General features: G+C 40.8%; 1 protein-coding gene across 3 annotated transcripts in view; it reads right to left on the bottom strand.

The window, feature by feature from the left end:
* LOC149156421 (double-strand break repair protein MRE11-like) overlaps positions 1-22,843 on the bottom strand; it is a 323,361-nt gene that overhangs the window by 97,031 nt on the left and 203,487 nt on the right. For all 3 annotated transcript variants that reach the window (XM_089438150.1, XM_089438149.1, XM_089438148.1), the window contains one exon: positions 15,341-15,423. In XM_089438150.1, coding sequence (XP_089294276.1) covers positions 15,341-15,423 — 83 coding nt within the window. The remainder of the gene's footprint in view (positions 1-15,340; positions 15,424-22,843) is intronic.

Below are 22,843 nucleotides of genomic sequence, written 5' to 3'. Positions count from 1 at the left end.
TCATCCCAATTAGGCAATGTTGCTCTGCCCAAGATACTCTGGACAAAGACTTGCCACTCATCTAAGACAAAATTGAGGGCCAGTCTAACCAACTCTAAATCTTGAGGTGTATGCCCTGCAGCAGACAACTCATCACGGGTTTCCTTCAACTTTGTGAGGAATGGATCCACATGCTTTCCCTTCTGCATCTAAGCAAATCTCAGCTTCTACTCTAAGTACATCTTTCACTGCTCGAAAGATCCCTGATATAACGTGCCCAAGGCATCCCACATCTCCTTAGAAGTTCCTCTACTAGCAATATGACACACTATGTGATCCTTGAATCCATCCAAGATCATCCTCTTAGCCTTTTCCATCTCAGCTCTATACCTCTTCAGCAGATCTGCATCCGCAAGTTCAACCACCACGCTGTCGATGTACGTCTTGAGGGCATGCTCATCTAGAAGGAAAGACATTCTAGCCTTCCAGATGACGTAGTTGGATGCTCCGTCCAACCTGTCCTAATCCCTCAAGCCACTAGTTGCCATATTTGCCAAAAATGTCGAAAATCCCCTCTGCTTCTCAATTATGCTGCATAGCCAACAAGAAAACGGACTTCTCGGCGAGAAGTCTGCTGAGGAAAAGTTCCCTCAAAGTGCTTCTCTTCCTTCTTCTGACATTTTTCAGCCCAGCAATCTGCCTGCTGAAAATCTGCGTCCCACCAGCTCTCTCACGCTAAGGCTTCAGCGTTGCTCCCTCTGCCCCGACAAAAAATTCGAACTGTAAGTCCTTCTCTCCAACGGCTCATTTGAAAAGAGACTGCCTCAAAAATCTGCCCTCCTGGCTTGGAACTGTGTCAATCCTCTAGGAGTTTCGAATTGCTGCCTCCCGTAGCTTTTTCGAACTCCCTTCTTCTGCTCAGCACAAGATCTACTAGCTCTGCTCTTCTTGCTTCACCTCTTATACTATGTGAAAATTCCACAAGAGGAACCCCTACTGCAGAAAACTGATATTACTTCTCCTACTTGTTAATCCATACAAGTTATTCATTGTCTGCTACGGCAAATATTGAAGTAAATACTATTGCAACCTTCACTTAATTAAATTATAAGTGGAAACAAGATACTGAGAAAAAAGAAAATACAACACAATAAACACCGTTATTTTTGGACAAAAGTCCCCAGAAAAACTCAATGCAGGAAAACCGATGCAGCAGCTCTAAGGGTTTATTATTATTAAGCAGTAGTTCTGAATACAACTCTGGATGCCTTTCCGACAATCCAGTTACAAAGAAAACGACACTGGCAGAAAACTTAGTGAGATTACCTCACTCCACCCAGCAAATCCCTCTGATCCGGCAACTGAACTGACTATCCCCTGCTACAACTACACTGGCCCTTCACAGTAACTGCGTGGGCCTGCGTGGAGCTCTCTGAGCCTCTATGTCAGCTCTGCGATGGGTCTCCCTACCTCCTGGAGCTCTGGCGTCAACCCTCTCGATTAATCCGGCAGCTCCCTGGCAATTTCGGACTTCCGCTAGAAGGTAATTATGCCTTTGCGCTGGCCCTTCTGGCTCTGCGTCAAGCACTGCGTGGGCCCTCTTGGCCCAACATCAGTCCTTCCTGGGTCGATGCAGCCTCCACTAGTGCTTCTTTGCCTCTCTGTTGAGTATTCAGAATTCCAGAGAAGATCCTCCAACCCAATGATCCCTGCCCCTCAACTGCAAGAAATCTCCTGAATCGAGTTTTCCTCCTGAGAACTTCTCACTTCAGAAAATCAATTTCTTGATCTCTCTTGGTGTATATTCCAAATGACCCTCAAGCCCCTTCTTATATCTTCCTGTTGGACAACCAATGACTTATATTTACTCCTAATCAAAGGTTCAAACCGTTTTGACTTGCTCTTCGTCTTTTTCTAGAAGTTACACCCACAATTAGATTAATACCTATTAATATTTTAATTTTCCTAAGTTTAGACTTGGGAATTCCATTAAAAATATTAATTATTTTAATAAAATTGTCTCTAGGGGAATTTCCCAAAACGGTTTATGGGTTCTTTAGAATACCTGTGCCCAAGCCCCCCTGCAAAATTTGAGGCTTAGAACACATCCAATGCTACCCCAAATCAACAAACACCAGCAATCTCTTGGTTACCGTAGACCTGTCACATGCACATATAATAGATGGCAAAACACGGGGCAACATGCTTTCACGATGTCTCATGATCGCACATGCTAATATGTTAGGCCATAAAATCAACACAAAATAAAACATGCAAATATGCATCTATCTATCATGATAAATATCATATGACGTAAGTTCTAATGCAAAATTAACATGTGATGCAACCTACTATACCATGCATGTGATACAATGTCGAGTGCTAGGTATAATCATAGACCCAGTGCAACCAACATTTCATTGGATCAATACAAGAATGCATGCTTCCATGATTATTTTTGCAATGGACTCGACACTATAACTGGGGATAATGATGCGAGGAGGTACGAGGGTGGGAGGTGGAAAAACAAGAGACCCATATCATATAAAGGGGAACGCTAGAAGAAGGGAAAGACATCAACCGAGAAGATTGAATTTGGTCTTCTAACCCAGAGATATAAATGTCAATGATCAAGTACATGAATCTTCGATGAAGAACTATCTCAGGCCTATCACCCTCTAGGTAAGAAGGATTGAATGTCTTGACCATTTTTAGGATGATATCATTTTGGTCATTGGGAAAACAGGAAATGGACTCATCATCATATTTTGGGAAAAACCATGATTCTTGGTTCTTTGTAGGAGAAAGCAGCTCTTCATCAAGACTAGGGAAATGAACATAATCACAAACCTCTATTTCCATGGCAGGGGAGGAACTCTCAAACATGAAGAAAAACCCTTTATCGGGGTCATAGCCTAAGGAAGCATCTTCCTACATTTCTTCTAAACTAGAGTCATCAGAATTTCCCACAATCTTCAAAAGGATCTTCTTTGATTGAATCATCCTGGAACATAAAGAAGAGACCTCTCCAATCACTAGGAAGGGCTTCATAAGGACCATCATTGTTATTCAGAAGGGGCGGAGTATTTTCTTCTTCTTTGAGCTCATTCTTATGGACTTGACAAACCATGGGGTCTTCATTTCTATAATCATATCTAATTCCCCAATCAACAACCCCAAAGTCACTCGTAGATTCTCTGTTTATTTGACTATCATGATCTTCCTTAAAATCCTCACATTCTTCACTATATATTTGGTGTTGGTTAGGATGCCATTCATTCTCTTCTTTATATAGGGAGGTCTTTTCCTCCTTCATTTGTTCTCGAAGAATGATCTCCAAGGTATTTACTACATGATTTTGATAAAATACCTCGAAAAGAAGGTCATCAGTAGGACTCTTTATATTCTCTCTTCATCTAACGGAGTCTTTCCGATTGCTCACAATAGTGGGAGAAAATCTCTTGGGAGTTATATGTGGCCATCAATTTCCTGCAAGACTTTTCATATTTCATCATCCATTCTTGCAATGTCTGAGGGCTCTCGAGATTGAAATCTTCTTCACTGTCCTCAAAGGATATGCTTTTCAATTCATGAGTCTCTCCATTGGCATATTATTAAAGTACACATCAATAAGAGGACCTTCTTCAAATATAAAACCATATTCAATAATCTCCTCCTCTCAAAGGGCCATATCTAACATTTCAATGAAGGACATTTTGGGGTCCCTATCATATCTATGGCAAGAATATATGTGGTCAACATGTTATTGGGTCCTTAATGACATGGGAGTCACCAAGGTGACTGAAATCGCTTTAACAAATGCTTGTTTCACCCTACAAGCATTGACTTTGAAGTTCAATGAAGAACTAGGGCTTCGTTATACCAATGGAGTCGCCAATAATGATATGTCAATATGTTGTATGGCAAACAAAACACACATTTCGTGTCCCAAGGAACGACACGAAAATGTTACCACTCGAACTAGCAGGGGACCTAAGGGGAATCCCTAAAACGCAAATGCTAGGCCAAGAGCAACAAATGGAGACTTAGCCCACTATCACCTCAACTAAGGCTCCCTTCCATTTACAAACTTTCACCGATGGGAGGAGACCCGGTATGTGTGGAGTCACCAATGAATAACAATTCAATGGTTATGAGTGACCCGGACCCTTTCCGAGAAGGTTTTGAAGAATGGGACTTGCTTTCCAAGCAAGGGATTATGTGCTTCCATGGAAAGGAGGATGATTTTGGAGGGTTAGGTGTATGAGAGAAGACCTTGAAGGAGTTTCCAGCACCCTAAAATCATTGTTAGAATTGGTATCCCAGATGGCTCTTAAAGACTGGCCTTTCAAAGGAGTGGGACCACATGGGGCCAAGTGAACCTGGTCAAGGGTATGGGGAATGAATGTAGCAACCAATGAAATTCTTACCCTAGACAACGTGGAGAGAGGATCAAAGAAAATATAATTGCTCAAAGATGTTGGTTTGACCCTGGGAAGTTCTAGCCTTGGGGATGGCAAGGCAAGTTTTGGTCTCGAAGCTAGTGCTTGGCTTTTCTCCCAATTCCACACTCGGAATGTCTTCAAATTTGGAGGGTGGCTAGAGGAAAGACCAACACAGGAGACCCTACAAGATCGAATTCTTTTCGTGGCTAGCTTGTCGGGAAATTGATGCCCTAGGCAGCCCAATGTGCCTACACTTGGAAGGAGGTGAAAGAATAATAGTTTCGGTGACCATTCTTTGTAGATCAATGCCTTAATCCTTTGGAGAATGGAGTCTATTTTGATTATGTGTAAGATTTCTTGGTTCCCAGACAAGGAGGCCTCAAAATTACTTCACAAACCCTCTAGGTCAAGTGAAAGCAGTGTTGAAGCTTTTATACTTCAAATGCACAAGAGAAATGGCTTATCAAGGTCTGGTTTTACCCCTAGGAGATTTCGCTCACACTAAATGGCCCATACATGGAAAGAACGTTTATAATAGAGAAAATCCCACAATATTAAACAATAATTTGCATGCAGCAATTAGCCCTAAAACAACGAAAATCCCATCCAGCATATATCACAAAAGTAACAAGAATAACATTGAAATTTCGTACTTACATGTAGTAAAGTATATCCAACCATTCACAAATGACAATAGAGAAGCTCCAAAAGAAGATAGACCAATAACCATACATCAAAATTCATCCATAAATGCTCCAATTCATCCTCAAGAAAAAGTGTGAAATTCTCTAAAGAAGAGAGAGATCCAATCCAAAGTCATGATCTCACGTCACTTGTATTTATACACATCTAAGGATTTCAAATTAGCCTCTTTCGCATACATAAGCCCCAAAACTAAAATAATGTGCTAATAATACAACCTTTTGGTGACAAACCCACCAAACTAGCTCACAAATGAAAAAGTAAGCCTTTCAAGGGGTCAAATAATAATCTATGCATGTCGTAGGGCCCTCTAAGATGCGTAATGAAGTCCATGGGTGCCACAATGAAGAATAGGACCCTAAAAAGAAGTCGACAAGGGGTTGGCCCCTTGTAATAACCTATGGTGCTCCAAATGATTGTGGGGGCACACAAGTGTTCTCATGGGTCTCCAAACAAATCGAAGATGCCTGTGGGTTGCCCTCAAGGGCTAAGATGATAATGTAGGAGATGCCACATCTTCGTAGAAGTCCTAGATCATCTGCCAAGTGTATGGTGTAGATATGGGGCAGTTGGGCATCATGGATCAGGGGCATCCTCCTCATCCAATAAGTGAACCACAAGCAATCTCTGAATGGTTGTGGGGATCTATGAAGTGTAATCTATTGTTGTGGAGGCCCATGGCTCTCAACGCTCACCCTATATGTGCCAATGTAGCCCTCTAAAGGATTAAGACCCCACATAGGGGGACCAAACCGCAAATGGAAACCATTTGCAATCCTACATAAGATCCAATGCGTCCCTTAGGCTTCTAGTACAACAAGTCATTAGAGAAATCGAGCAAATGAGCTTCCCTAATCACAAACCACAAGTGGGGACTTCATAGTGGCCTGCCCTTCCATAATGGGCTTCGAGATGTGCTAATGTCTCCTAAACTCCCAATGGGGTTAACCAAGTACCCTATTAGGTGGTTTCTACTTCTAAAGGGGATAATATAGTCAAGGTACATCCGTCAAAAGGTGGTGGCATGTGGCAGATAGGTGAATGAGGTAGGGAATGAGAAGGGGCAGCCCTGGGTCACATGTTGGGGCACAAGGGTAGCTAATAAGAGGGAAGCCCACACTTGGGTTTATAAGGTGTAGGAGGGAGAAATTGTGGTACATGAGGTGCCCTTGCCTTGATTTCTCCACCCTTCTTTAGATGTATTTTTCCTTTTTATGATTTTCTTTGATTAACTGCATGGGGCTCAAAGGGTTAGAGCATGATGTATAAGATATAACAGTGAATTCCCCCGGCTAAAGTGGGGCGGTTCATCGCCCACTAGGGGTTGGGACAATCATGGGTTCCTATATGATGAAGAAGGCTCATAGAACTTGTTGGAACCAGGGTGATGGTCGTGACAATGGGGTAGAGCTCATGTATTGGCTTTTGCACATGTGCTAAATGTTTTTGTCCCTTCCATCTTTTGCATTTTGTGGTACTTTTCCTGTTGAATGTGGCCATATATGCTTTTAACTTTCTTTTTAGCTACGTCAACCTCTAGGCTACATTCCAGGCCATGACCCAAGGTGTGGGCAAGGGGAAGGGGCAAGCTGCTATGTCGACCCGATGGAGGAAGGTGGATCCAAGTGGAAGAAGTGATGGATAGGGTAATAATGAATGGAAAGAGGGAAATATAAGCGGATAAGGGAGTAGGACCACGCAACCTAAATCGGGGTTTCCCATGAAATAATATCCTTGGAACCAAATGGTCAGTAAAAGAGATCCCACGAGACTAGAATCCAAGGTTAATGCCTAAAAGGGGTCTAGGGAACAGAAGCACAGACCTAGCCCATTCTTTTCGTCGAATCCCCTTATTAATCCATACCCAGAAGTGTCCATGATAAGCAAACTACAATATTCACTATCCAAATGACAAGGCATACCTTTAGATTTGGGAGGCCCACCTTCAAGCATACAATCATGGCAAATAGGCGAGGGACAACATGGTTGGCTTAGGTGGCGGGGAAATGGCACAATGAGCTAGCTAATGGCTACTAGGGGTTGTTGGCTGCAGGCTGAAGACCATCTTGGTAAAAAATCCCTCCTAGGGATATCACCCACAAAGTGGTGGGTAACAACTGGCTCCAACTAGGACGTGAACTCTCGAAGAAGTGGGCAAATCTACTCAAACGAGAGGTCATGAAAACCCCAGCAATCTCTTGGTTACCGTAGACATGTCACTTGCACATATAACTGAGGGCAAAACACGGGGCAACATGCTTTCGCGGTGTCTCATGATCACACATGCTAATATGTTAGCCCATAAAATCAACAGAAAATATAATATGAAAATATGCAGCTATCTATCATGAGAAATATCATATGATGTTAGTTCTAATGCAAAAATTAACATGCGATGTACCCTACTCTACCATGCATATGATACAATGTCAAGTGCTAAGCATAATCATAGACCCAATGCAACCAACATGTCAATTGATTAATACAAGAATGCATGCTTCCATGATTATTTTTGCAATGGACTCAACAATATAAATGGGGATAATGATGCGAGGAGGTACGGGGGCGGGAGGTGGGAGAACAAGAGACCCATATCATATAAAGGGGAACCCTAGAATAAGGGAAAGACATCAACCGAGAAGATTGAATTTGGTCTTCTAACCAAGAGATCGAAATGTTAATGATCAAGTACATGAATCTTTGATGAAGAACTATCTCGGGCCTATCACCCTCTAGGTAAGAAGGATTGAATGTTTCGGCAATATTTAGGATGATATTATTTTGGTCATTGGGAAAACAGGAAATAGACTCATCATCGTATCTTGGGAAAAGTCATGGTTCTTTGTAGGGAAAGCAACTCTTCATCAAGACTAGGGGAATGAACATCATCACAAAACTCTATTTCCATGGCAGGGGAGGAAGGCTCAAACATGAAAAAAAACCCTTTATCGGGAGCATAGCCTAAAGAAGCATCTTCCTCGATTTCTTCTGTACTAGAGTCATTAGAATTTCCCACAATCTTTGAAGGCTCTTCTTTGATTGAATCATCCTGGAACATAAAGAAGAGACCTCTCCAATCACTAGGAAGGGCTTCATAAGGACCATCATTGTTATTCAAAAGCGGGGGAGTATTTTCTTCTTCTTTGAGATCATTCTTATGGACTTGACAAACCGTGGGGTCTTCATTTCTATAATCATATCTAATTCCCCAATCAACAGTCCCAAAGTCACTAGTAGATTCTTCGTTTATTTGACTATCATGATCTTCCTTAGAATCCTTACATTCTTCACTATATATTTGGTGTTGGTTAGGATGCCATTCATTCTCATCATTAGATAGGGAGGACTTTTCCTCCTTCATTCATTCCCCAAGAATGATCTCCAAGGTATTTACTACATGATTTTGATCAAATGCCTCGAGAAGGAGGCCATCAGTAGGACTCTCTTTATATTCTCTCTTCGTGTTATGGAGCCTCTTCGATTGCTCACAATAATGGGAGAAAATCTCTTGGGAGTCATATGTGGCCATCAATTTCTTGCAAGACTTTTCATATTTCATCATCCATTCTTGCAATGTTTGAGGGCTCTCGAGGTTGGGATCTTCTTCATTGTCCTTAGAGGATATGCCTTACAATTCATGAGTCTCTCCCTTGGCATTATTATTAAAGTACGCATCAATAAGAGGACCTTCTTCAAACATAAAACCATATTTAATAACTTCCTCCTCTCGAAGGGCCATATTTAACATTTGGGATATGTCTTCATGAGATTGGAAACTCGGCCCTTCATGCAACAAGAACTACGTGGTCAACATTGCAAGAGAAGGAATGCTTTTAGGTTTACATGATTAAAGCCAATCGGTATATGGGGCAATTGATAGGACAAACAATTCCATTTGGTCACAATGTTGAGTTATATTTTGCTTTGAAAGCTACCTTATGAACCTTACCAAGTGGTTGGCTGCAGAATGTGGATCCCAATCGAACATTGGCATATTCTTCAAGGATTTTGATGAAGGATATTTTGGGGTCCCTGTCATATCTATGGCAGGAATATATGTGGTCAACATGTTGTTGGGTCCTTAATCACATGGGAATCACTAGGGTGAATGAAATTGCCTTAACAAATGCTTGCTTCACCCATCAAGCATTGACTTTGAACTTCAATGAAGAACTAGGGCTTCGTTCTTCCAATGAAGTCGCCAATAATGATATGTTAATATGTCGTATAGCGAACAAAACACACGTTTCGTGTCCCCGACAACGGCGCCAAAATGCTACTACTCAAACTAACAAGGGACCTAAGGGGAATCCCTAAAGGGCATATGCTAGGCCAAGGAAAACAAATGGAGTCTTAACCCATTGTCACCTAGCTAAAGGCTCTCTTCTATTTACAGACTTTCACTGATGGGAGGAGACCCGGTATGTATGGAGTCACCAATGAGTAACAAGTCAATGGATATGAGTGACCGAGACCCTTTCCGAGAAGCTTTTGAAGAATAGCACTTTCTTTCTAAGCAAGGGATTGTGCTTCCAATGAAAGACAAAGGACTTTGGGGGGTTAGGTGTATGAGAATAGACCTTGAAGGAGTTTCTTGCACCCTAAAATCGTTGTTAGAATTGGTATCCCGGATGGCTCTTGAAGAATGGTCTTTCAAAGGAGTGGGACCACACAGGACCAAGTGGACCCAATCCAAGGAATGGGGAAGGAATGTAGTAAACAATGAAGGTGGAGAGAGGATCAAAGAAAATATAATTACTCAAAGATGTTGGTTTGAACTGGGGAAGTGCTTGCCTTGGGGATGGCAGGGCAAGTTTTGGTCCCGAAGCTAGGGCTTGGCTTTTCTCCCAATTCCACAATCGGAATGTTTTGAAATTTAGAGGAGGGCTAGAGGAAAGCAGACCCTAGGAGATCGAATTCTTTAAGTGGCTAGCTTGTCAAGAAATTGATGCCCTAGGCACCCCAAAGTGGCTAGACTTGGGAGGAGGTGAAAAAATAAGAGTTTTGGTGACCACACTTGGTAGATCAGTGCCTTAATCCTTTTGGAGAATGGATTCTATGTTGATTATGTGTAAGATTTCTTGGTGCCCAGTCAAGGAGGCCTCAAAATTGCTTCACAAACCCTCTAGGTCAAGTGAAAGCAATTTTGTAGCTTTTATACTTCAAATGCACAAGAGGAATGGCTTATCAAGGTCCGATTTTACCCCTAGGAAATTTCACCCACACTACGTAGCACATACATGGAGAGAACGTTTATAATAGAGACAATCCCACAATATTAGGCAATAATTTGTATGGAGCAATTAGCCCTAAAACAACGAAAATCCCATCTAGCATATATCACAAAAGTAACAAGAATAACATCGAAATTCCGTACTTACATGCAATAAAGTATATCCGACCATTCACAAACGACAATAGAGAAGCTCCAAGAGAAGCTAGATCAATAACCATACATCAAAATTCATCCATAAATGCTCCAATTCATCCTCCAAAAAAGTGAGAAATTCTCTAAAGAAGAGAGAGATTCAATCCAAAGAGATGATGAGAAATGATCTCACCTCAATTGTATTTATACACATCTAAGGAGTTCAAATTAGCCTCCTTGGCCTACATAAGCCCCAAGAATAAAATAATGTGCTAATAATACAACCTTTTGGTGACAAGCCCACCTAACTAGTTCACAAATGAAAAAGTAAGCCTCTCAAGAGGTCAAATAATAATCTATGCATGTCGTAGGGCCCTCTAAGAGGCATAATGAGGTCCATGGGTACCACAATGAAGAATAGGACCCTCAGAAGAAGTGGACAAGGTGTTGGCCCCTTGTAATAACTTGTGGTGCTCCAAATGACTGTGGGGCACATAATTGTCATCATGGGTCTCCAAACAAATTGAAGATGCCTGTAGGTTTCCCTAAGGGTTAGGATGATAATGTAGGAAATTCCACATCATCGTAGAAGTCCTAGATCCTCTGCCAAGTGTATGGTGTAGATCTGGAGCCAACTAGGCATGTTGGATCAAGTGCATCCTCCTCTTCCAATAAGTGAACCATGAGCAATCTCTGAATGCTTGTGGGGATCCATGAAGTGCAATTTGCTGTTGTGGACGAGCATGGCTCTCAACGCTCACCCTATATGTGCCAATGTAGCTCTCTAGAGGATTAGGACCCAATATCTGCAATCCTACATAAGATCCAATGCGTCCCCTAGGCTTCCAATACAACAAGTCATTAGTGAAATCGAGCAAATGAGCTTACCTAATCATGGACCACAATTGGCGACTTCATAATGGCCTGACCTTCCAATATGGGCTTCAGGATGTACCAATGTCTCCTAAACTTCCAATGGGGTTAACCAAGTACCCTATTAGGTGGTTTCTACTTCTAAAGGGGATAATATAGTCAAGGTACATCCATCAAAAGGTGGTGGCATGTGGCAGATTGGTGAATGAGGTAGGGAATGAGAAGGGGCAACCCTTGGTCACATGTTGGGGCACAAGGGTAGCTAATAAAAGGGAAGACCACACTTGGGTTTATAAGGTGTAGGAGGGAGAAATCGTGGTACATGAAAGTCCCTGGCTTTGATTTTTCCACCCTTATTTATATGTCTTTTCCTTTTTATGATTTTCTTTGATTAACTGCTTGGGGCTCAAGGGGTTAGAGCATGATGTATAAGATATAATAGTGAATTCCTCTGGCTAAGGTGGGGCAGTTCATCGCCCACTGGGAGTTGGGACAATCATGGGTTCCTATATGATGAAGAAGGCTCATAGAACTTGTTGGAACTAGGGTGATGGCCATGACGATGGGGTAGAGCTCATGTATAGGCTTTTGCCCATGTGCTAAATGTTTTTGTCCCATCCATCTTTTGCATTTTTTGGTACTTTTCCTGTTGATTGTGGCCATATATGATTTTAACTTTCTTTTTAGCTGCATCAACCTCCAGGCTTCATTGCAAGCCATCACCCAAGGTGTGAGCAAGGGGAAGGGATAAGCTGACCTTATGTGGACCCAGGTGGTAGAAATTATGGATGGGGTGATAATGAATGCAAATAGTGTAACATGAGTGGATAAGGGAGCGGGACCATGCAACAAAAATCAAGGTTTCCTGCGAAATACCATCCCTGGAACCAAATGGTCAGTAAAAGAGATCCCACGGGACTAGAAACCAAGCTTAATTCCTAAAAGGGGTCTAGGAGACAGAAGCACGGACCTATCCCATTCTTTTTGCCGAATCCCCCCATTAATCCATACCCAGAAGTATCCATGATAAACAAACTACAATACCAAGGTCCAAATGACAACGCATACCTTTAGATTCGGGAGGCCCACCTTCAAACATATGATCATGATAGATGGGCGAGGGACCACATGGCTGGCTCAGGTGGCGGAGAAATGGCACAATTAGCTAGGTTATGGCTGCAAGGGGTTGTTGGTTGTCAGCTGAGGACCATCTTGGAAAAAAAAAATCCTCCTAGGGATATTACCCTCAAAGTGGTGGGTAGCAATCTGTTTGATTTTGTATTCGATTGATGCATCTCTATTTAAGGAAAAGGTTTTTAGGCTTTTAACTATTTTCCCCATGTGGGTTTTCCCAAGGTAAATTCTTGTGTTTTGTGCTTAGCTATCTCTTTATGATCCTACTTTCACATGCGTTATATTGTTTCTTATGTATAATTTCTTAATTATGAATAAGAATATGTAAAAGGAATTAAATCATTTGAAGTAATTATCCGTTTAGAAGGCCTTGTAAACGAATCAACATGGTATTAGAGCTATGGTATAAGAGCAGCCTTGTTCTAGAACAGTAACCCTAGATCTGTCAACAATGTGTTTTGATCATAAGAGACCTATGTTGTGCTGGTGTAAGAAAAGTTCTTGAAGAGAGCCAAAGCCCTAAATCCTAGGTCTCAAACCTAGCCTCAGTGCCAAGCCTCGGGGTCTGTTACATATGCCGAAAAATCTCAAATGATCTGAAACTGACCTCACAAAAATTTCAGGAAGGCCGTGAAGGCCTCAGGGTGACCTCAGAAAGGCTGAAAGATTTCAATATAGCATCCTCAGTCACCGAAGTAGTCTTAGGCATGAAAAGGATTATAATTCTGATTCAAAAAGCTTTGAATCATACTGCAATAAAATCTATGTATGTGTATTTGTAATCAATATTTTTGACGAAGCCTAGGTCAAGAAAATATTTTGACAAGCTAAGGACTTAGTCAAGCCTAGAGAATGTGAGAACACTGGAAAGATTACCTCTCTTATCTCAATCGCACTATTGTTTGAAATAATTCAAACTATATCTGTCAAATTCTAAGATAATCTGATATACGTACTATAAATATTTTTTATGTCATCCGTCTCTCTCTTTGAAAAGTTGCGAAATAAAATATCGTTCAATATGCTAATGCGTTTATGAATTCTTGAAGCAAGATATTATAAGAAAATAGTTTGAAGGAGTCTTAATCAATCATCCTATAATTTGCGAAGGCCTGTACTCCATCTAAGAACAGATGAAAGGCAGCGGGATGTCATGATCTCATCCTTCACCTTGTTGACATGATAACTAGAAGATTGATTTCCTTGCTATACTAAGACAATGGGATCCTATGACACACTCTTTTGATTCTGATATATTTTGAACGATGATTTCCACTTCCGAGCTTCGGAAGATCTGATAACATATAAGTCAATGATATCACAGTTTTTGGATTATGATAAAGCCGCTTCGCACCCTTAAGCTTGATTTGATTGAAGTTAAGGTTCAGACCTGTGTAAGGACATTCCTTTATGATTGTGAGCAATTACCCCGGATGCTACATTCATTGCTTCATTACTACAATCAAAATGGGTAAAAGTAAACCCATGGTAAAATGGTGGTAAAAACACTTCATACCATACAGCCTCTAGATGACCCATTTTGGAGCACTTTACAGTTATCATCCACCAAATCTTGACACTGATAGTCAAGCTAGTACAAAAGGTTTAAGTGAAGGCGGTCAGACCATACTTCAAGGCCCAAGATACCTTAGCACTTCTTAAGGACAATCTTATGCTGGTACAAAACCAGATGAAACAGCTCTCTCATAAGAAACATTCAGAAATGTAGTTTGATGTTGTTGACTGGACTTATCTTCGCCTTCAACCTCACAAACAATTATCCATCAAGAACAAGTGAAACCAAAAGTCATTGCCAAGGTTTTAAGGACACTACCAGATTGCCAGCAAAATTGGGGAGACAACACATGCCTTAGAGTTGCACTCTTGTTCATGTATCAACAATGGCTTTAATGTTTCTTGCCTGAAAATGTCCAAGGGGAAGCACATTACTATTCAAACCATATCAGCTGAGTTAGATGAAGAAGGTAAACAGATTTTGGAGCTGGAATTAGTTATAGACACCTGAAGCCGACAGTTGTGTCACAAGGCTGTCACTGAGTATCTGATCAAGTGGAAGAGTATTCTTCCACTTTCCTTCCTTTCAATCTTCAAATTAGACATCATATGTATTGAGGGCATGTTAATTTAAATGAAATCATCTGGAGGTCCTCCTTGAAGTACTCAGCAACATAATCCTCTATTTTGCCTCATCATTTGCCACTTTTTGTAGTGCACTCGTATTGATTATTTCTTCATGGTGGATGTTAATGGCATAATTTTCTCTAGGCCATTATCTGTAAGTAAAGTATCCTTCCAAGGTACACGCATTTACTCATGTACATGCATCAAATAATGCACTCAAAAACAATGCCAAATTTCCTTCGACCACCACATTCTTTGGAAAAAAATTCATTGATTTCAATCAAATTCCACCAACCTTATGAGCCATATTTTAATCTTGGGATTAGAATTAACAGCAGGCAAATTGCCTAAACTGTCATACTTCATATATAGTTCAAAACAAAATCAGTTTACATTTTCAAACACGAAAAGCAAACCATAACCTACAGTGGACTATTTATGATCATGGAATTTTATAATTTCTTCGCCAGATCACATTCAAGCAGAGGATCATGCTTCTCTTTTCCCAAACCTATAAATCTGTATTTACCAAGCATTATAGTAGATTGCAGATAATAATGTACTTTCATCAGAAAAAATTCTAAATGCCTAACTAGTGTACGACATATCATGCAAGATATCCAAGACAACTTAGCTATTTCAAACCACAATCAAGAACACTAATCTGTTTGACATAAGGAAAAAAAAGGTAATATACCAGATTACTTTCTGCAACAAGGGCCTCAATGTTTTGCTGGTTAAGTTCCTCTGGTCGCAGGCGTTCAGCATCTTGAATCTTTTCTGTGTCAAATAAGCAGGTTAAGAGCTAATTCAGTTAGAACAAATCCACTGCTGATCATGAACAACAACAAAAGAAAATCAAACATTAGGTTATAGAGGGCTATCAACAAACTCCATCATATGATTCAAATCCACTTTAAAACATAACATCTACATTGAACTTCATATCCATAAGATAAGATAAGATAAAATAATAGTACTAACATCCAACAAATGACCACAAAAGTAAGTCAATGGGACTGAAGAGTACAACCAGTATGAATACAATGTGGGAGTGCTAGTGCAACTCCTCAAAAATGCCGAAAATAATTGAAGGAAAAAATCATAAATAATAATGATAATAAAACAAACAAAAGCTTACATAAGTATAACATCAGAACATTTGTATAAAACAGTGACAAAGGTAAAAAGTAATACAAAAAACTGAGTTTGTCCAAGACTAGAAAGCTGAACAACCCTACTCCAAAACATGTCAAGAGAGAGAATGACAAAGAGAGATCAGGCAATGAGGCCTGTTACCCACCAAAAGTGGGCAACCCCATAGGAAAAAAAAATTCTCCTATCATGGACAGCCAGCCAGCCATCAGCCCTATATAATGCTCAGTTATGATGACATGCCACATTTCTCCGCCATTTGCACCAGTCAGATACCTCTTGTTAATTTTTTGGGCTAGATTGTTCTCTGTTGTAGATAATTGCATTTTTTAACTTTTTCAACATTATTACATCCCCCCATAACATCATATCATCATTAGCAACTACATAGAGAGAACAATAACATCAACAATGCAGCGGAACAGTAAGGAACTATAGAAAAAAAGCATACACAATAGAGACACCAGGATTTTGGTCAGAGACCAAGGCAAAACGCCACAAGGGGAAAAAACCCATAAATCAATTCTTCTTCTTCTATTAGATATTCATCAAAGTTCAGCTGAGATACAAAGTACATTAAGTATGAGACACATCTTTCAACACTGAATACATTAGGCCTCCTAACCCATACCTGGCAGCAGACAAGTGTAGGGACGTAGATCTCCAAGTAACATATTTCTTTGTTTAGTCACTGTCATAGAGACAAGGCATACATCATAGATATACTGCCATGCATCAGAGAGTCACTGCCATATCAAGGTCATTGTCATTGTCACTATCATTCATCACTGTTATGCAACAAGGTCACTGTCATAGTCAAAGGTCCCAGCCACACAAGGTCATTTGCTTCTGTTGCCAGGTACTCTTCTATTAGATCTATTACTGCTCTTGCTTCTATTACAGGTTAGAAACTGCATCAAATGGATGTCAAAACTTCTTTTATTAATGGAGTTATTGAAGAGGAAGTACAAATTGAACGCCCCCGAGGCTTTGAGATTCATGATAGAGAGACACATGTTTGTAAATTAAAGAAAGCCTTGTGTGGGCTTAAGCAGGCCCCTCGTGCATGTTACTCTCAAATTGATGGCTATTTGTTGAGTCTTGGTTTCACAAAGAGCGATGTTGATCCTAATCTGTACTTCAAAGTTGTTGAAAGTGAACCCTTGATTTTGCTAATGTATGTCAATCATCTATTTCTGAAAAGGGCTGAGAATCACATTGTCCAATGTAAGAGGGTGTTGATTCCTAAATTTGAGATGAAGGATCTTGGTCCTATGCATTACTATTTGGGACCGGAAATATGGCGAAATCCTGGTGAAATCCTTGTTGGGCAAGGAAAGCACATAATTAAGATCCTTCAGAAAATTGGCATGATGGATTGTAAGTCCATGGATACTCCAATGGTGAAAAATTTGAAGAATCTACGAGACTGTGATTTTAATTTTTGATATGGTTGACCCCTCTATGTATAGTAAATTGATTGGCTCATTGAACTATTTGGTTAACACCAGACCTGATATCTTCTATGAGGTGAACACATTGAGCCAATTCTTGGTCGAGCCCCGACATGTGCATTGAGTTACAGTGAAACATATATTGAGATATCTACGATTCTACATGGCACCATTGATTATGGTTTGAGATATCTTTCCAATGGAGAATGGCAGTTGCATGGTTTTACAGATGTTGATTGGGATGGATGCACTGGAGATAGAAAGAGCACTTCTAGTTTCTGTTTTAGCTTGGGCTTTGTTATGATATCATGGTCAAGTAAGAAGCAGACTTTTGTTGCTCTTAGTACGGCTGAAGTTGAGTATATAGCTACCTGTTCAGCCTATTGTGAAGCAGTTTGGCTTCAAAAACTATTTGTTGGTTTGCTTGATCAAGTGTTGAAATCGACTGTGAAATATTGTGCATAGCTATGTAAAGCTTTCTAAGAATCCAGTTTTTCATGACAAGTCAAAGCACATTGAGATCAAGTATCATTACATCAGAAAGATTGTCCAGAGAGGAGTTGTGAGGATCAAGTACATCCGTACTAATGAGTAGGTTATTGATGTTTTGGCAAAGCCACTGTCCCAAATGAGGTTTGCTTATTTCAAAGAAAAGCTTGGAGTGGTTGAGAATCCCTCTCTTGGAGAGAGGGAGCATTGATTGTATAGCATCATGAGATTGACAATCTTCCTTGGGCTTAGTTGAGAGACCATGGTTTATGGTCAAGAAGATTGTCCTGGTTACTCCCTTGGGTCATTGAGATTGACTAAGAAACCAATATGGTTGGGGAGTTTGGTTTTGAGGCTTGGAGTGATCCCTTAAGTCATTGTGTTTGCCTAAGAGACCAGTGGCTTTGTTCGGGGACACTGATTTTGAGTCCTCTTCCTTGAGTCATTGTGTTTGACTGAGAGACCAAGTGGACTTCGTCAGGAAGATTGATTTTGATTACGTGCTTGGGTCATTGCGCTTGACAGAGAAACCATTTCATATGGTTGGAGAGTTTGGTCTCATTCATTAATCCCATGGTCAGTTGGGTTATGACCTCTATGCCATTGGTTTTGTCTTGTGGGATGAGTTTGATGCTATCTATATTTCCTTATGATGAGACTTGTACACTTGAGAGAGAGAATGAAAAGTCCCTCTGTAGATAAGTGGGAGTGTTGAGAAATTTGCTTGCGGACGGTATTTTCACGGTCAAAATCAAAGGAGAAATGATTTGCTTTCTTGTTTTCCATGTTGGCCTCAACTAGACAAGTCGTCCCCATCCCTTGAAGGGGTTTGACCCCAAGGTCAAAACCCACCTCTTGACACACATATAAATTGGCATTCATTGTACCTCATTTGGCATCACTTCACAACCTAAGTCATAGGACACGTCCCTCAGGGTCACATGTCATGTATTTCACGTGTCGAACACGAAATACGACCCAAAATGTGTCCAAACGGTTTTATCGTGTCCTCCATTCGCGACACATGTTTAAAATGTGCCCTAACGTTTTTGCCTCTTAGGACACGTGTCCCACAAAAAGTCACTCATAAATCCTGCGCATGGTTCATTTTTTTGGCTTTTTCGATCATTTTTCGTCGTCCAAGCTCACTGGAGTCATTGTTGTGTTGGAACTTGGTCATTGTTTGCTCGCTGGAGTCATTGTTCTGTTGTGTTGGAAGTTCAATCAGTGATTCCCAACTGTCAACTTCACATCGACCTGGGTCCTGGATAATAGCATTCATGGTTTGGAACTCGTGGTTTAGGGCTTAAATTTTTTGTTTTGGAGCACGCGGGGCTAGGGCAACATTTTCTTGTATTCCATACGCCCATATCTATATAATTTGTATCAATGTATTCAAGTGCCTTTTTAGGTGTTGGCTACCATTCATGATTTTTAACTAATGAAATAGCTTTCATCATGGTCTCTAAAGCTCGATTCATTTGCTTGTTCTCTAGATATCCATCTAGAAACATTTCCCATGTTTTGAAATTTGGTTTTCCTCCTTTTTCTAAAACAAGTTCAAGAACGACTCTGCGGCATGTCTTTTCAATCATTCCTTTTGTGATATAGGCATCAATTAGTACATTGGGCACTCTGATATCATAACTTAGGCCATCGAACTCCCACTCTTCAAAATATCTTTCAACTCCTGCATATCTACAAGTTTGACCAATGAAGAAAGCATGCATATATAGCCATTGTATTGTTTTAATTGCAAATTTCAATGCCTATAGCTAGTTGACTTAAATATATAGGACTCTACCTAGTTGAGTCTATCTTGCAATTGTCCACATTTTCCAAGATGTGCAACTTGAGTAAGTCAGATTCATATACTAGTCAACAAGAGAGCTAGAACTACTGAGAAAGAAAATATCAGTCTAATGTCACATGTGCAATATGCAGAATGCCCCTGTTGAGATCCTTGATTTGGTTCTCAATCTATTTAATAAGTTAATAACATGAAGATTCAAGAATGAACATTGAACTGTGAGCAATGAACATCATTGATGTAGTAAATTAATAAACTAATACTATATTTCAGTAACTTAATACGGATCAAAACCTATATTTTAGTATTTTATACACACACACACATATATATAAAATGTGTCATTCATGTCTTGTTTCTGTGGTCATTGTGTCTCGTGTCGAATACTCATATTTATGGGTCCTCCGTGTCTCGTGTCCTCAGGTCATGTCACTTAGTTCACAGCTTAGTCATTTGACCTATCACAAGGAGATGTTCACACGTGCGAAGAAGAAGAAGAGGATTTATCTATGTGTTGACCAACAAGTTTTGATTTCTGTTAACCAGAGTTTGTTGAGATTTGTAGCTTGGGACTCGGAAGGTACTCCAAGCCCTAGGATTCAAGGGTTTGGAGGAAGGAGCTCCACAAGTGACCTTGTGGGCTTAGAACCCAAGCTTGTGGGCTTTGCACCCAAGCATGTGGGTGTGAATCTGTGATGAGATTTGATTATGAGAGTGATGGAGATGATAGAGGACTTCAAGAGCAACCAAAGGCAATGAAAATCATCGAAATCCGAGTTGTAGAAATGAAGTTATGAACTTTTGAAGTATATGTGTGGGCTTGCACAATGAGATTTCAAGTCGACCTAGTGTTAAGAGGCCTAATGACAACTAGACAAGCCCATTTGGATGATTTGATGGAGCCCTTATATTTGGTGTAAATATAAGGTGATTGTGTGCACTCATTTCACATCCCAAGTGCATCAATTCAAAGCATTTCTTCATCTAAAGTTGGTCGCAGCCCTAGGAGACCAAGCAAGAAGATTATTGGAGCCCTGTATGAGGTGATTCTATGATTATTTGAAGTCTATTTGGGCCACAGATCTGGGCAGACCCCAGCGAAGGAGGAAGAGGGTTCTTGGAGCACCTCTTGGATGTTGTTTGGGGGTCGAGATGATTAGATGCAAGGGTCGAGGTTGATGGAATAGTTCTAGGTTGTATAATGTAACATTAGAGTGGCATATCTCTTGTTTCGCACGCCGCAAGCTTCCTATAGCATCGCAGAGAGGTCGAGTTCAAACTAGATAGCTACAAGAGGATCGTGACCTCTGTTTTAGAGTATAGAAGGGCCATACTTGTATAGACAAGGAAGTCGTAGTTGTTGAATGGATTGTTTGGGCATATAGAAGAGAGGGTCTAACAGTGGTTGTTATAAGCCCTAACCAGGCAACAAGGTACAATAGTCTACATTAGCCTAGAAGGTATGTCAAGATATCGAATTTGTAGTTGTTTTCATGCAGGTGAATGGTGTCCTAGGAGAGGACAAATTTGTGAAGTTCGTTGGCAACCAAGAGGAAGGGTAACCAAAGGTGTTGGATGCCCTAACCAATGAGCAGATTCTACAACAGTTTGTTGGTGCCTAGATTTGTGCAATAGCTCCTCTATTGTGGAGCAAAGGGCAGCATTCACAGAGCTCTAGATCAGGCCTAGTTTGGATGTCGTGTGAGCAGATCTGAAGGACAATGTCTTGGACACTGGTGGTCTGATGGAGGCTACCGCAAGAGTGGACCAAGTGTGGGCCTAGATAAGGTAGAGTTGGTGCAGCCCAAAGAACAACTTGGGAGGATAGTGGAGGCTTGCTTCAAGCCCAAAGAAACAAGTCTCTTGAAGGACTAACAGACTGTTAGATGTGGCAGAAGAAGAAGCTCAAGGGTCTAATCAGCCAGGAGCAGTTTGAGCAGCCCTAGACTTGCCTTGTGGAGAATGACATCTACAGCAGAAGAAGGGCAATCCTCCTAGCTCGTGTTCATTGTGGGAGAAGGGCATCTTGTAGTGATAGGTGGCAGCTCTTCGTGCCCTATATTAACCTTCATTGGAGCAATGAAGGAAGACTATAGCGGGTTGAAGTCCTTGAGTAGTTGAGGAGCAATAGTGGGTAGTTGAGAGTTGTGAACAACTCGATAGGAGTATTAATGTGTTGATGCATTGAAGGACGAACAATCGATTAGAGAGCATATTGGAACCGAGATTCAATGGCCAAATGAACCTGGTGCATTGATAGAGTCAGGTGCTACAAATCGAGAGCCGAAGGACTGGGCAGGTGTGTTCAGGGTATGACCGGGAGAGCCGAGAAAGCGTGCTACAACCAGATGGTTAGAGTATCTTGTTCAAGGTAGATTGGTGGTCATCACCAAGCCATAGTTGTTGTTGTATTCTTGTACTAGAGGATATTTAAGGGCCATTATCGTTGGTATGGGAGCCCTAGACTGTTGTATTATTCAGTTGGATTAATATAACAAAGTTGGATTGTAAAATTTGTAAAAAGTTTTCTATATTGTCCATGTGTTAATTTACGGTCATATTTTATTTCGTTGTTGCAAAGTAGACCCGTTGTGATACTCGGTTTGGTAGCGTCGATGATTTAAGATTCTATCAGAGACATGAGTATCATGGAAAAACAATATAGTATCAGAGCCAGGTTTGAAGGGCCAGTGAATCAAAGTGTGCACAACAAAGCTGCTCAAAGTGAGTTGGGATTGTCTAGATCATGGAGCAAAGGGTTCAACTGAATACATGGAGATGTGGTCTCGATAAGGTACATGGTGAGATGGGTTGGGAGTTCTGGTGGATCAGTTATGAACCTAGTGCACTGTGCACTATAGTATGTTGTGTGACGGTTTGCAGATCGTGGACTTCCTATGTCTTGTCATGGATGGTTGGGATAGATCGATGATTGCTTTGGCATGGACGAGATTAGCATGATCGAGATTACTTCATTTGATGGACTACAAATTGGCAAGCTAGTTTCTTCATTGAATCGTGATGTTGCATATCCGAGATTGGAGGGATGTGCACGAGTCGTGTTTGATCCAGGAGGATGCATGCTTGCAAGATTGGTTTGTCGTGATGATGGCATGTGTTCGACCGCAACTCGGACCAACCTTGTAGGACACAATATCAATGACAAGTTGAGCCAGTGGAGATCGTGTAGACTCAAAGGTAGTCTAGCTTCATGTTGATTTGGGGTAACATAGGATGTGCTCTAGCCATGAAAATTGGTGGAGAGGCTAAAGCGCATGAGATCTCCAAAACC

This window comes from Pinus tabuliformis, chromosome 9 (assembly GCF_031772625.1).
Source record: "Pinus tabuliformis cultivar Carrire ecotype Pingquan chromosome 9, CPIR1, whole genome shotgun sequence".
Classification (NCBI taxonomy): Eukaryota; Viridiplantae; Streptophyta; class Pinopsida; order Pinales; family Pinaceae; genus Pinus; species Pinus tabuliformis.
This window is presented reverse-complemented; position numbering and strand designations above follow the sequence as displayed.